Below are 12,890 nucleotides of genomic sequence, written 5' to 3' on the forward strand. Positions count from 1 at the left end.
GGTCCCCCTTACCCATATTCTGCTGCTCTTATCCCTCACTTCTCAGCTGAAAGTGCTGCATGGTGATTACTGCACTCAGCTTGGTGTAGAGGTTCTTCCTGCTGGGCCCTCAAATGCTCAGTTACTCTGAGGTTCATATAATTCTAAGAAGTTGGTGCCAAAATGTGCAATCCACATTAGCGCACGCTGTCTGACTGCATTAATCAGTGCTATGGTCCGTCAGTGCCTTGCCCCAGAGGAGAATTGGAACACCATAATGGAGACCCTGGGTACTTCGGTCTAGCAAAAGGTGAATTTTCATTTTCATGCAAGTAGCAAATGTAGCATGGATGGAAAAGGGTATAGTGCAGGCAAGTGTTGCATGGGCTTCACTCACAAAGTGCCACTCAATCAGCAACTGCAATACCCCCTCTTCCATGTGAGTCAAGAACCACTTCTGAATATGGACTATCGGGTGCACACTCTGTTTGTCATGGGAGTAAAAACAGGGACTGGATTGAGCTCACTAAACTCCTCAGGCTGAGAACACAAACCAGGACTCCAGAGATGGACAGCAAGTGCACTAAAACTCCCCCACAAGCTATGCTGTTCATAGGGAATACTGCCACAGCTTTATTAAGACCTAGAAAATAGAGACGGGAGTAATCGTTGCTCAATAGGGCAAAGCTACATCAGCAAAGTGAGGAAATGTGGGTGAACAAGTCAGTGCAATCCCAATCGCCAAGTGAAAGTGAGACTTCAACAGTTATGCTACTGCATTTGTTCTGGTCATGGGATGAATACATATACGCCTACCTCATCCAAACCAGACCTTGCTAAAACAAATAAGGAGGCAGACAAACAAAAACTCAAAGTGAGCAAACCTCTTGTGCTTTCAACACAGAAAGCAAGTGACAAGTGATACCTGGGAGTGACGGGAGTGCAGAATAAGGCAAAGCAAGGAAGAAGGTAGGAGCTGAGTTGGGAATCCAAGGCTTATTTAGGTTCCATTTTAAAACAAACTTTAGCATTAGTGAAAGTTGCTTCTTTGTCTAAGCAAGTAGAGTACAGGCAGCAGCAGTGCAAGTTCCCCCACACTGCTCAGCCAGCATGCCTTGGCCATGAACTGGAGAAACACTTGTCAGATGGGAGACTAGTCAGTGTCTCCTTTCAATTCTTGGCTTCTAACCCCTTAGGCAAGCCAATTAATAGCCACTGCAATGATAATTTTGGGATGCAACAACAAATTAAGAATTGAATGCCATCAAACCGTCACCTGATGGCAATAGGCTTTGTTCACTATCGTCTCGGGCTTGATTTGAACCAGTAACCTTGCCATTCAGTCCCAGTCCTGGGACTTCCAATGTGGCAAATATGTTACAAGTAATCAGAGATACTAAATGCTGGCCATGGTTGTCTGCTGAAGGACAAAGAAGGAGAAGGGAGGAGGAGTTATGTTCTGTTGATACCTTTGAAAGAATGAAGCAAGGACCATTGTATGCTGTCTCTGTTGAACAATGAAGGAAATTTGTCTTCATATGTTCACCTACTGAACTGTACATGGACAAATTCCCAGCACACAAGGGAGGAGGAAATGCGCCACTCCCAGAAGAGCCAAGAGGTTTGCTGACAAAATCCACTAAAAGCTAAAAGGGAAATGGCAGCAACACAAGTGAGACATAAAGCATTCTATTCCACAAGAACCTTTATGCGCAAAAGGAAGCAAACAGAAAATACCTAGGCATATCCTTATCAAGAAAGAGCCTGTAAAAACATAGAAAGAGCTTTTGTTAGTGCAGCAAAAGGCAGAACAGAGAAGCAACAGCTGAAAGGAGGAGAACAAGCAGACAAAAAACACAGCAACCAGAAAACAAGTCGGCAGACGGTGAGCAAACAGAACACATACCCCTGACTGTGGCATTGGCCCCTCTTTATTCCCCACCCCTCCACACACCCAGAGACCAAACCCTGGCAATTTGGGGAAAAGACCTGGTACCAACTATACACCAATGAGAGAGAGGTTATCTTCGTACTGCAAATCCACTAGGATCAGATGGGAATGCAGCAACTGTTCCCTCCCAGTCCAGTTATGCTGCCAGATCAATGCCAAGTGATTAAAATCACATTAAAATGTATAAACAACAACTATCACTTGGGATATATGAATCCCTCCAGCAGAGCTATGAAATAATTTTAATGTTCCCTTCCATCTCTCCTGAAGCGCTATTCCCTTTTGACTGACAGCTGTGTTCTCTAAAGCTTTCCAAGGCCCACATTCATAGTCATGCTCATGACTGCCTGTTTTTAAGAAACAATCAGCATAAAATACCCAGGCTGACTACTAGGGGAATTTAGAGACTTATTCTATGACCATCAGAAAGATTTCAGTGGTGAACACTGGCAGCAGATGTCAGCAGTGAATGTCAGCCCACACGGAACAATTTTTCTATTACAGAGTGCCCTTCAGATTTCTTACAGGACAAGGGATAAAATCTCCATGTAAGCCCTATTTCTTCTCCTCACTTCCCTCCTCCTTTATAGAAAGGATTTACTCCCCCCTCAAGCTAGAAAAAGTTACTCAATATTTTGGAGTTTTATTTTCACCTTGCAAGAGATGAGACATTAGGTGGTAATAGCCAAAATACAATAGTTATAAAATTCAGTACTCACTGACACTAGGGGACAGCACCAGACCCAGCTGGTGACAACACAAAGTCTGGAGTAATCTGGAATTACTTTCTCCAGCTAGACTACAGAAAACTGATGGCCGGCAGGCTGCAAATCATGTCCTCCCCCATCCCCTGCCTTAAAAACTGATGCAGAATCTGATTTTTCTGAAAGATGTGTGTTTTCCTCCCAATTTCCCAGTTGACAGAAAAACAGAGAATCAGTGATTTGGCTGATGTTCTGGAGGAGAGGGACTCTGCCCACAATACAGAATTCTGCTTCACAGCCCTTCATTGCGGACCCTGAAGCACAGGACTATACAATTCATGAAATCTTATTAACAGTGCACCCCACAGAGACACCCTCAGCCACAAATCCTCCTTGGAAAGACTGCCCCGTCCCACAATGAATATTCACTTGGGGAAGGATACCTCTTTCCCTGATAAGTGATGCTCAGAGCAACTGTTGAGAGTTAGATCCTCACTGGATGTAAGAATGAAGATTGCAGGTCGCCAGAGCTCCAATGAAACATTGCTTAAAGGCTGCTCTGATTTCACAATACACAAGTACATTAGAGGAGCCAACTTATGACATTTGCATAAATCCATTCCCTTCCCCCGCAACTCACTGGTGGCACTGAAAAAGCACAGAGTAAGACTGAGTTTATCAGAGCAGGAGTAATGTTTTAACACAACAGGCTTTGTTAGATCACTGTATGCTTGTTCCCACTGTAATGTAGGGATGTGCGTGGCTGCCTGATTCACCCATGGGATTGTCCTTGTATTTTAATGCTGTTTTCATTTCAATTTTTCAACTCCCGGGTGAAATGCTGACCCTCCCCCCCCCCATTCTCTCTTCCTCTTTTCATGGTGCTTATCAATGGAGAGGAGTAATGTAAATAGCCCTGAAAGCACTATACATCTGCCTACCTGTTGGAGCTGTGAGAAGACTTCAGGTACTTTGCAGAGATTATATTCAAAGACAGAATAGCATCCACAGCAGCTTCATCTACCTCGGCTTTGTTTCTGATGCGTCCTGAAGATAAATGAATTTTAGTACCAATTAAACTTAACCTGAAAAGCTCTCAGAAGGAATTCTCATTGACAAATGGCATTTTATACTGGAGGTTTAAGACCTATAGCTCTAACAGGCAGCCTCAGACCAAGAGTTTTTCCTCTGGATCCCCAATAGGTGACACTACCCCAACTCTATTAAATAACTCATGATGATGATGGAAGGAACAACCGGGAGATACTCACCAACAACCAGTTCTCGTACATCTTTCCAGTGCAATTCACTGCCTCTCTCATGGATAATGGTGACTGTGATCCTACGCTGGATTCCCTGGTGGAGTTGAAAAGGCACAACTTAGACTTTTTTTTTTCCCCCCTCTCTCCATATAATCACTCCATTAAGTCATTTCCATAGGGAAACCATGGCTGAGACACAAACATGTAAATCTCACCTGTCAGCAGGCTCATAGTGGGAAACAAACTTCCATGCCCTTTTGGGCCCTGAATATAACCTACTACAGGAAAAATCTTTCCATATTACAGAGCAGAACCCGTCCTGTTCCCTTCACATACCACAAAGAGAAGTATATTTCACCCAAAATACCCCTAGAACTGTCTGTCTCAAATAGGGTTACCATATTTTGAGTGTCCAAAAAGAGGACACTCCACGGGGCCCCAGCCCTGCCCCAGGCCCGCCTCCACCCCTTCCCCAAAGCCCCCTCCCCTGCTTCCCACGAACATTCGCGGGAAGCCTGAAGCAGGCAGCAGGTAAGCTGGGGGGGAGGGGGAGGCGCGGCCCAGTCTGGCCCCCACAACCGAGCGGCTTCCTCCGGCGGCCGGCCCTGGCGTCTCCAGCCTGGCTCAGCTCCTGGGGTGCCGGCCCCCGGGCCAGCACCACCGGCCCCGGCCCGGCCCCGCACCCCCAGGCCACCCCCGGCCCAGCACCCAGCGGTGCCGGCCCCTCCCTATTTTCCCAGACATGTTCGGCTTTTTGGGATTTCCCCCCGGACAGGGATTTGAGGCCCAAAAAGCCGGACATGTCGGGGAAAATCCAGACATATGGTAACCCTCGTCTCAAACTTCCAGGGAAGGTACATGTACCTTGAAGGTATACAGGAGTCAGTCTCTCAAACCCTTGGAAATAATCAGATGTGTGCACATAACCACTTTGTATGCATATTCTTGATATGGTCTTTGAGTTCCAGTACTGTGCAACCTCAGAGCTCCAGTGGTACCCATCTTGGGCCATGGAGTCTCTTTAAAGCGGGAGTGGACCTCTTTTTACTGGGTATTCCCAATGGGGATCTGCCCCAAAGGAGACACTCCCTTTCCTCCAAAGATCTGTTTTTTTGGTCCGATATGAGTCCACCCCGGCACAGTTTCCAAAGATGGGGCCTGGGAGACAGTGGATTTAGAATTTACAGAGGCACTTCTGAACTGAGATGGAACTAGTCTAAGGGGACTCCCTGTCCAGATCAGAAGCGGGTTGCATGGCGCAGCCTAACAAAGAAAGGTTAAGACATGCTCACCTTCCAACTCCTTTTTGAAAAGGATTTATATGTACAGCATTTGTTGGGGAGACAAAAAAGGCATCTGATGTGCCCAGCATTAATGGGTATTACTGCCTCAAAGGAGGGACTTCACAACAAAAGATAAAATCAAATAAGGTAGGTTAAGCCCCTTATTTGCTAAGGGGAAACCATGCTAACTAAGCCATCACTAACACACTAATAATATACACAAATATCTTTAAGTTGTCTCTGGAAGAGCACATCGAGATGCAGACACTGCTGAGCTCCATCTCACAGCCAGGGGGAGCGAAAAGGAACTAAGTGGTGTTTGAGTCTGCACCACTCTATGCCCTAGGTACAGGAGCATGAGGACATTAAAGCCCCAAAGGGCACTGCTGGCCAAAAGATTCCACTCTTGAATGCATGAGTACTAGGAGTGGAATATATATATCACCAAACACTTGAAAGAGCAGAATTTAGAAGCCAAACTTCCTACCAAAGACCTGAGCCTGGGAGATACAGGTACAGGCAGAAAGATGACTGACCCAAGAGCTACAGTAAGAGAGACAGACAGGTACGTGGTAAGACAGAATTAGAAGATAAAATGGACGTAAATTTCAGTACATTACATGTCTGCCCGCTAGACACAAAAGGAGATAAGTATTTTAGCTGCCCCCTTCTAGGCTCTGTTAGTACCTGGTGAAGCAAGAACGTCCCCTGGCAGGGTAAGCCTCCAGTGTGGTCAACAATAGCAGGGATGTATCTGTGTGAAACAAGAATGAACATACTGGGTTAGAGAAGGCGTGTTTAACAGAGGAGGCAGTGGGACACTAGATAACGCTGCTGCTTTGCTCTACCACCTACATACAGCTTCCATATAATAGCCTAATAAAAATGGAGGCTGCTTCCACTGACTCCAAAATCAGCCTCTCTATTGGACTTTTGAACATCATTAAGTATCACATCACACATGAACATTTCTTTGCAAAACTGCAGAATGACCCTATACTGTAGTTCCCAAAGGTCTGTCGGGGAGTTCCCTCTATGTTGCAAGGTTAAACTCAATATAGTTCTTGTTATAACAGGTTCAAAAAAGAACTAGATAAATTCATGGAGGATAGGTCCATCAATGGCTATTAGTCAGGATGGGTAGGGATGATGTCCCTAGCCTCTGTTTGCCAGAAGCTGGGAATGAGCGAGAGGGGATGGATCACTTGATGATTTCCTGTTCTGTTCATTCCTTCTGGGGCACCTGGCATTGGCCACTGTCGGAAGACAGGATACTGGGCTAAATGGACCTTTAGTCTGACCCAGTATGGCAGTTCTTATGTTCTTGTTGGACTGACCTCTGGAGACTGAACTCTTTAGTTAACAAAAAGACCAAGCATCACATGATCTGCAGCCGTGCAAGCGCTCACTGCTCTGCCAGCATACCCAGCCGCTGACCTGGAGGGATCAGGTCTAGGAGTGAGAAGGAAGGTCACTCTCCATACTACTTCAGTCTTTGGCCACTCTGATGAGACTGCAAACAATGGGGCCAACTAATGTCAGTTGTGTTGCTGATATCTACTCACTGGGAACAGGATTGGGACCACTTTATTACACACAAAGCCAGGCATCTTACAGATGGGAATAGCCAAATGTTATAAACCTGGACTGATCTAAACCAATGACCTAGAGATGAAGGGATTCACTCCCACAAGCCATTTTCCCTCTTTATACAAAAGAAAGATAAAAGTTCAACTCACTCTCCTGTTGGCTCCAGCTCGCTGATCTCAAACCAGACAAGGAGGTCGTATTTGCTCATGCTCTGGCCCAGGTTAGTTTTGCTCATAGTGTTTAGCTTTGTGGCTGGCACTTAAAAGAATACAAAAAACTGTTCACAAAAACTGCATACAGGTAATGCTATTACAGTACTTTGGTTCCACAATGTAATTTCAGTGCTGCTTATCACATGAAAGCAGTGTAATATTTCTACCTGTGTATGTGCAGGTAATATGGCAAAGGCACCTGCCATCAAAAAGCCAGAAAGGAAACTTCAGTCACAGGCTTGTCTATGGAACCAAGGAGTCTCATTTTAAATCCACAGTGCTCCCCCATCCAAGTAACTTTACAAGCAGTTAGATGACTGACTGGCAATTATGAAGCACTATTTGTTTGAGAGATTTCACTACTCCAACAAAAGAACTGAGAAAAGATTACTAAGCCCCCTACATATAAATACAAAAAAGGCTAATCCTTCCACCACCCCTCATACTGCTTAAATAGCCATACACCAGACCCTGCAAGATAGGTGGTCATTTACCTAGTGCAGTAAGGGACATGTTTTACATAATCTGCAGAGGCTGAAACAGACCTGATCCCATTAGGCCATTAGCACCATGAAGGAAAGGGGCATTTATGGCACTTTCCCCCAAACTATTCCATGGGAAAAAGTTAGCACTTGACAGGTCACAAAGAAATAAATGAACTATAACTAGGGGAGTCTTGTGAAGACAGGCAACCTCTACAGATTCATACATAGGAGAATCCTATGCCGCCTCAAAGATCCATTTTTGGAACAGGCTAACCTAAAGTATAGTTTAGAATCATTCAAATATGGCAGGGAAGTCAGATGCTTCAGAGTGTTCTCAACACAACATCCTAACATGTAGGTCCTTTCTGACCTATACTGAAACCAGTTTTTAAAGAGTTCGAACTCATGCATGCATGGAATTCAGGGGGGTCTAGGTCTGTTCATATGTACTCCTGCATCAGTTCTGGGACTCTGAATGAAAGGAGCAAGCCAAGATCCCAAGGATTCTTGCAGAAATTTAGGGTTGATGCACTTTCCACTGGACCTGTAGGTATTTTAGATGATTCTTGCTGTTAGTGCCTTCACTTTACTGCACACAGTAGTACACTCAGCTGGGATCGCTAACATACAGGATGTTCATGTGCACATAGGGGGATTTAACAGGAGTTATTCCTGAGAAAAAGTCCTGGAAGCCTTGGCTCCTTATATTTCAGGATTACTGGTAAATTAGTGCTTCAAGACTCACTAGCTTTGCAGGGATACCTTAACTCATAAATAGTGAATGGACAAATAGTGCTTCTAGTAACTGGTAACCACATGAAATGGACAGGTTCTTGCAAAACTCCAGATTTCCCCTCTTTGAGGCCATGTCTACACAGCCCTGCAGTTCAAACTACAGGGGTGCAACTTGCAGTGCATACTAGCGTGCTGTGCTCTAACTATCCCATGTAGATACTGTGGATCTAAAAGGTACCTCATTTGAATTAATTTAGTCCTATTTAAACAGAACTAAGGGCTTGTTTACACTGGAAACACTACAGCTGCAACGCTTCAGTGTAAACGCTACCTATACCGATGGAAGGAGTTCTCCCAACAGCACAGATAATCCTTCTCTCTGAGAGGAAGTAGCTAGGTCAACAGAATTCTTTCATCAACCTAGTGCTGTCTATGCCAGGGGTTAGATTGGCTTACCTATGTCACTCCAGGTGTGGATTTTTCACATCGCTGAGTGACATTGCTTGGTCAATCGAACTTTTTAGCGTAGACTAGGCCTCAGTTACCACCACCTAGATACCTTTTATTTTGCACCCATAGTGTCCGCAAGGGTGAGTTACAGTGCAGCACACTAGTGCACCCTGTAATTCACCTGGCTGTAGTCTGAACTGCAGGGCTATGTAGACAAGCCCTAAGTTTACACAGTTTCTGTCTACCATTTCCACTACCTCCACTTTGCCTCCCTACTCTGTTCTTGGGAGCGGACAAGGTACTTATGAGGGTTCTGTTCCACTCCACCCTAAATACAGGAGTGTGTTCAACTCTGCAACTTTCTCCCCATTCCCTTGGTTTTAATGTTTATTTAGTTGTTTTAATTAATGCAGTCAATGTTTTCTGTAGCCTCTCAAGGCCCGATCCTACCATTTATTGAAGATAAGCCTTAATTTAGTGTTCTTTAGGTTCTCCCATTCCTGCCTCAGCCTCTCCACTTGCATAATATCTCAATTACAACCCACTGATAAGAGACAAAAATCCAGCTTTACAGGTGGCACTTAGTCAGTGGAGGTGCCTGTGTATGCACATGAGATAGGTAATCTCTCTTTCAGAAGATAAGATTTGAGTTCCGTCTACTCCTTGTTCAGATAACTGTAAATAGTTAACACAAAGGCGCAGACTTTACTACAAGAATGAAAGAGGTACACAGCAGGCCAAGACTATCATGCTAGGTAGTGAGCTCCAGTGACATCACTTTTCTCCCTCATTCATACCCAAGTAGCTGACATCACCCTCTTACACCCCCACCATGCCACCAAAACAACAGCTGCAGCTGTGCTCACAGCAGCCATGAGCTCATGACAGCTGGACTCAGAGCTGTTGATGCTAGTCAGGAGGAAGGTCAGGGACACAAACCACTGAAGCCTGAACCAAGCAGAAGAATTCAGCTGCACTAGAGAAGAAAACCTAACACAGTAAGTCAGGTTTGAAAGTTTGTGTGTTCTAAACATTTTCATGGGCTGGGTCAGCATGATACACATTTGGTCTACTTCAACCCAAACAGCTGGCTTGGGGGGTGGGGGGGGAGGCAGGGGGAGAGAGAAGAGAATGAAGCTAGATAACAGATAAACAGGAAGGAGAATTTTAACAGAACCTCAAAAGAAAATACCCTCTACCCCCCAGTTTTATAACTTACTACATAATACTTTGCACCTTGCATCTAATGATCTCAAAGCACTTTACAAAGGGCAAGGGGTAAATATTCCTATTTTACAGATGGGACAACTGAGGCTAAGCAAAGTTAGGTGACAAAGTCACAATAAATCAGTGGCAGAGCTAGGATTGGCACACAAATTCAGACTCCTCATACTCTGCTCTAGACACTAGATGTTTCTTATTCTAAATGCTTCATCACTCCACAACGACCACAGAACCCAAGGTAGTTTCTGGTACTCAGCACCACAGGGTAAAGGTGTGGACAAACTACTTTGGGGTCAAGATTAGGGGTTATTTCTACATCTACCCCATAGATCGAATTTGACTACTAACCATCTCTTTTGGGAACCCGCTCGCTTTGACAGCTGGGAACAGGCAGAAAAAGAAAAGGTGGCAGCTGGTCAGCCCCATCCTGGAATGTAGCCACAGCCGAGGATGCAAGCACATTGGCGTGCTCAGACAGTGTGTTCAGCACATGCACATTTACATAGCCAGACATGAGATACCTAATCAACTCAATTTTTCTCTCATGGTCTGAAAAGGGAATGGAGAAGAAAAATGGGAGTGGTGGAGATAAGCAGGTGATGGAACAAGGGAAAGGAGATAAAAAGGACAGAGGTGGGGAAAAAAAAAAAAGAAGAGTTCAACATGCACAGTTAAATTAAAGAAAATCGAGGGATCATTTCAGCAAGGTCGGTGTAGTGCATGAAAGTGCAAGCAACGTTAGAAAAAGCAGAGCAGAGTGATTTATGGATAAGCAAATCCTCAGTTCAGTAACCACACTGAGGAGAGTGGCTGCACAGCCAGATCTAGTGTTATGTGCTGGATACTTCATAGATGCAACTCTCTCCCCCCAACTGCCCTGAGAACACTTTTGCTTTGAGATGAGATTGAACACCTGGGAAGGAACACCACCAGCAAGGATGTTCCAGTGCCCCTTGCACTGTTCATTCATTTTATTTCTCCGTTTCAAATGACTGCGGTTCTCAATATTGCACACCCTAGTTCTATGTGATAAGTTTACAGACATACCCAGAACATGTTTGTTCTCACCTGGCTTTGAGAGTGGCATGGGAGGTGGAAAGAATCGTCGGGATGGCTGAGGAGGGCTGCAGAGAAAGGGGAGCAGTTACTTCTGGTGTTTCCCACCTGTTTCTTACCCAGGGATCTCTGAGCACTCTACAAATAAACAGTGAGCCGCACAACCCTATGAAGCAGGTACATACAACCTCCACTCTACAAAGAAGGTAACAAGCACAGATGTGCCCAATCACACATGGGACATGTCTGGAACATACATAACCCAGGATTCCTTGCCCTGCTCCAACTAACACATACTTACCCCTTTTTCCATTCCAGCTCAGTTTTGCACAGCTTTAAGCAAAGATGGATTACCTTTTAATATTTCCAACTGCCCTTTCCTTAGTCTCTGCTCAAGGGGAAACAGGAAGAGAGATGCATTTCCTGAAAATGGCTTTATGTAGGGATACAAACCCCTGCTGATTTTTCCCTTTAACACCAGCCTGTGGTTCCTCTTTGCAGCTACTGTCTCCAGCAATCCAAGCCAAACCCAGGAATCCATGCATCATCCTCTCCCCTCACACCATAGGGCAAGAAGACTAGGAAACCTTTCCCTGACTCAGAACATTTAAAGTGCTCAGCAGTCTTGGCAGGTGTGCTTCTGGAAGTCATGAGGAGTTTGAAGCAAGTTTTGTTTTGCACAGGGTTCTTTTGGCTTTAAATATGTATTCTTAACTACTGGGGGGGGCTGTCACTTGTCTAGTTAGAATTTGCTTAGGGCACACTTGGGACTAATGCTAAGTAGCAAGGCTTCCATGTGAGGCATGGAATTCAGGAAGCAAAGGGATGGGGTATGTGGGGTCTACTTCCCATTCAGGATTTCTTCCTTCTGCTGAGAAGTATGAGAGGAAGGACACTTTTACTTCTGAACTGGTCAATACCTGTTGAGATCCTGTCCCTGCAGATGGAGAGGATGCTGCTGGTAGTGCCCAAAGACTTCAAACACAATAGGCTTAGTTTTGATGTACTCCACAAAAGATTCTGTCACTTCCACAGCAATCTAGCAAAAAAGGTAAGGAAAGAGACAGGGCAGAGATAAAATGAAAACCTTATATCTGCCAACATTAGAGTCCAGAGTTCTACAGTTCTTATCCAGTGGTTGATAGCTTGACTAGAGCCAATCACAGCAAAGGGAGACGCATACCTTACTTTGTTTCAGGTGTTAAGGTTGTCAATTAACAGTTACAGGAGAAAAATCTCCCGACCTAAGCACTCGTCAGTGAAGAAAAGTAGGAAGCTACTTGTAACAAGACAGTTACACTACTTGTGAGACTTTGGAAGCCTGAACATGGCTTTTCCCATTTACACTTTCTAATCCCTGTAATGCAAACTCTAGAGCTGTTTTTATTGCACTTCCCAATATTCTGATGGGTGAAATGGAAGCACAAGGAATTCAGAACTAAGGGAAGGGAAAAAAGTTCATATAGCCTCTACACACACTTCCTTAAATGCTCTGTAATTTACTAATAGGCATTATGCACTACACAAAGGATTATATCACTCATTTGATCAAACCCCCTCTATTGTTTAATCATCTGTACCCTCCACCCCTTTCCTGCACATGCCTCACTGAGGAGGCTGACAGGAAGGCTACAAGCATTCCCCAGCATTGAAATCAACCTAAACAGCACTGTATTATGGACACTCACTCACGCTTCATACAGGATCACTAAGCTTCACTTACATTCTGGACATGGTAAAACCCAAGCGGACTCCCCCGGCCATTGTTTTTGAGAGGTTCAGTAGAGAAAGCTTCATCGTGTCGATGTAAAAAACTAAAACCAAAACAGATCAGATTAGCGAAAACTGCTCAACTATCAGCTTCATCCCTTTGGGAAATCTGCACATCTCTGATCTGCTGGCCACCTTTTAGGCCTCAGCCAATCTTACTGAGGCAGGTTTATTCTAGAAAACTTTGGG

General features: G+C 44.7%; 1 protein-coding gene across 5 annotated transcripts in view; it reads right to left on the bottom strand.

Annotated features, from left to right (window-relative positions):
* KIF1B (kinesin family member 1B) overlaps positions 1-12,890 on the bottom strand; it is a 139,108-nt gene that overhangs the window by 21,506 nt on the left and 104,712 nt on the right. For all 5 annotated transcript variants that reach the window (XM_054008925.1, XM_054008921.1, XM_054008922.1 and 2 more), the window contains 7 exons: positions 12,655-12,745; positions 11,852-11,970; positions 10,944-10,999; positions 6,919-7,027; positions 5,867-5,933; positions 3,906-3,990; positions 3,576-3,681 (listed from right to left, as the gene is read on the bottom strand). In XM_054008925.1, the coding sequence (XP_053864900.1) occupies positions 3,576-3,681; positions 3,906-3,990; positions 5,867-5,933; positions 6,919-7,027; positions 10,944-10,999; positions 11,852-11,970; positions 12,655-12,745 (633 nt within the window). The remainder of the gene's footprint in view (positions 1-3,575; positions 3,682-3,905; positions 3,991-5,866; positions 5,934-6,918; positions 7,028-10,943; positions 11,000-11,851; positions 11,971-12,654; positions 12,746-12,890) is intronic.

Source organism: Malaclemys terrapin, chromosome 19, assembly GCF_027887155.1.
Source record: "Malaclemys terrapin pileata isolate rMalTer1 chromosome 19, rMalTer1.hap1, whole genome shotgun sequence".
Taxonomy (NCBI): Eukaryota; Metazoa; Chordata; order Testudines; family Emydidae; genus Malaclemys; species Malaclemys terrapin.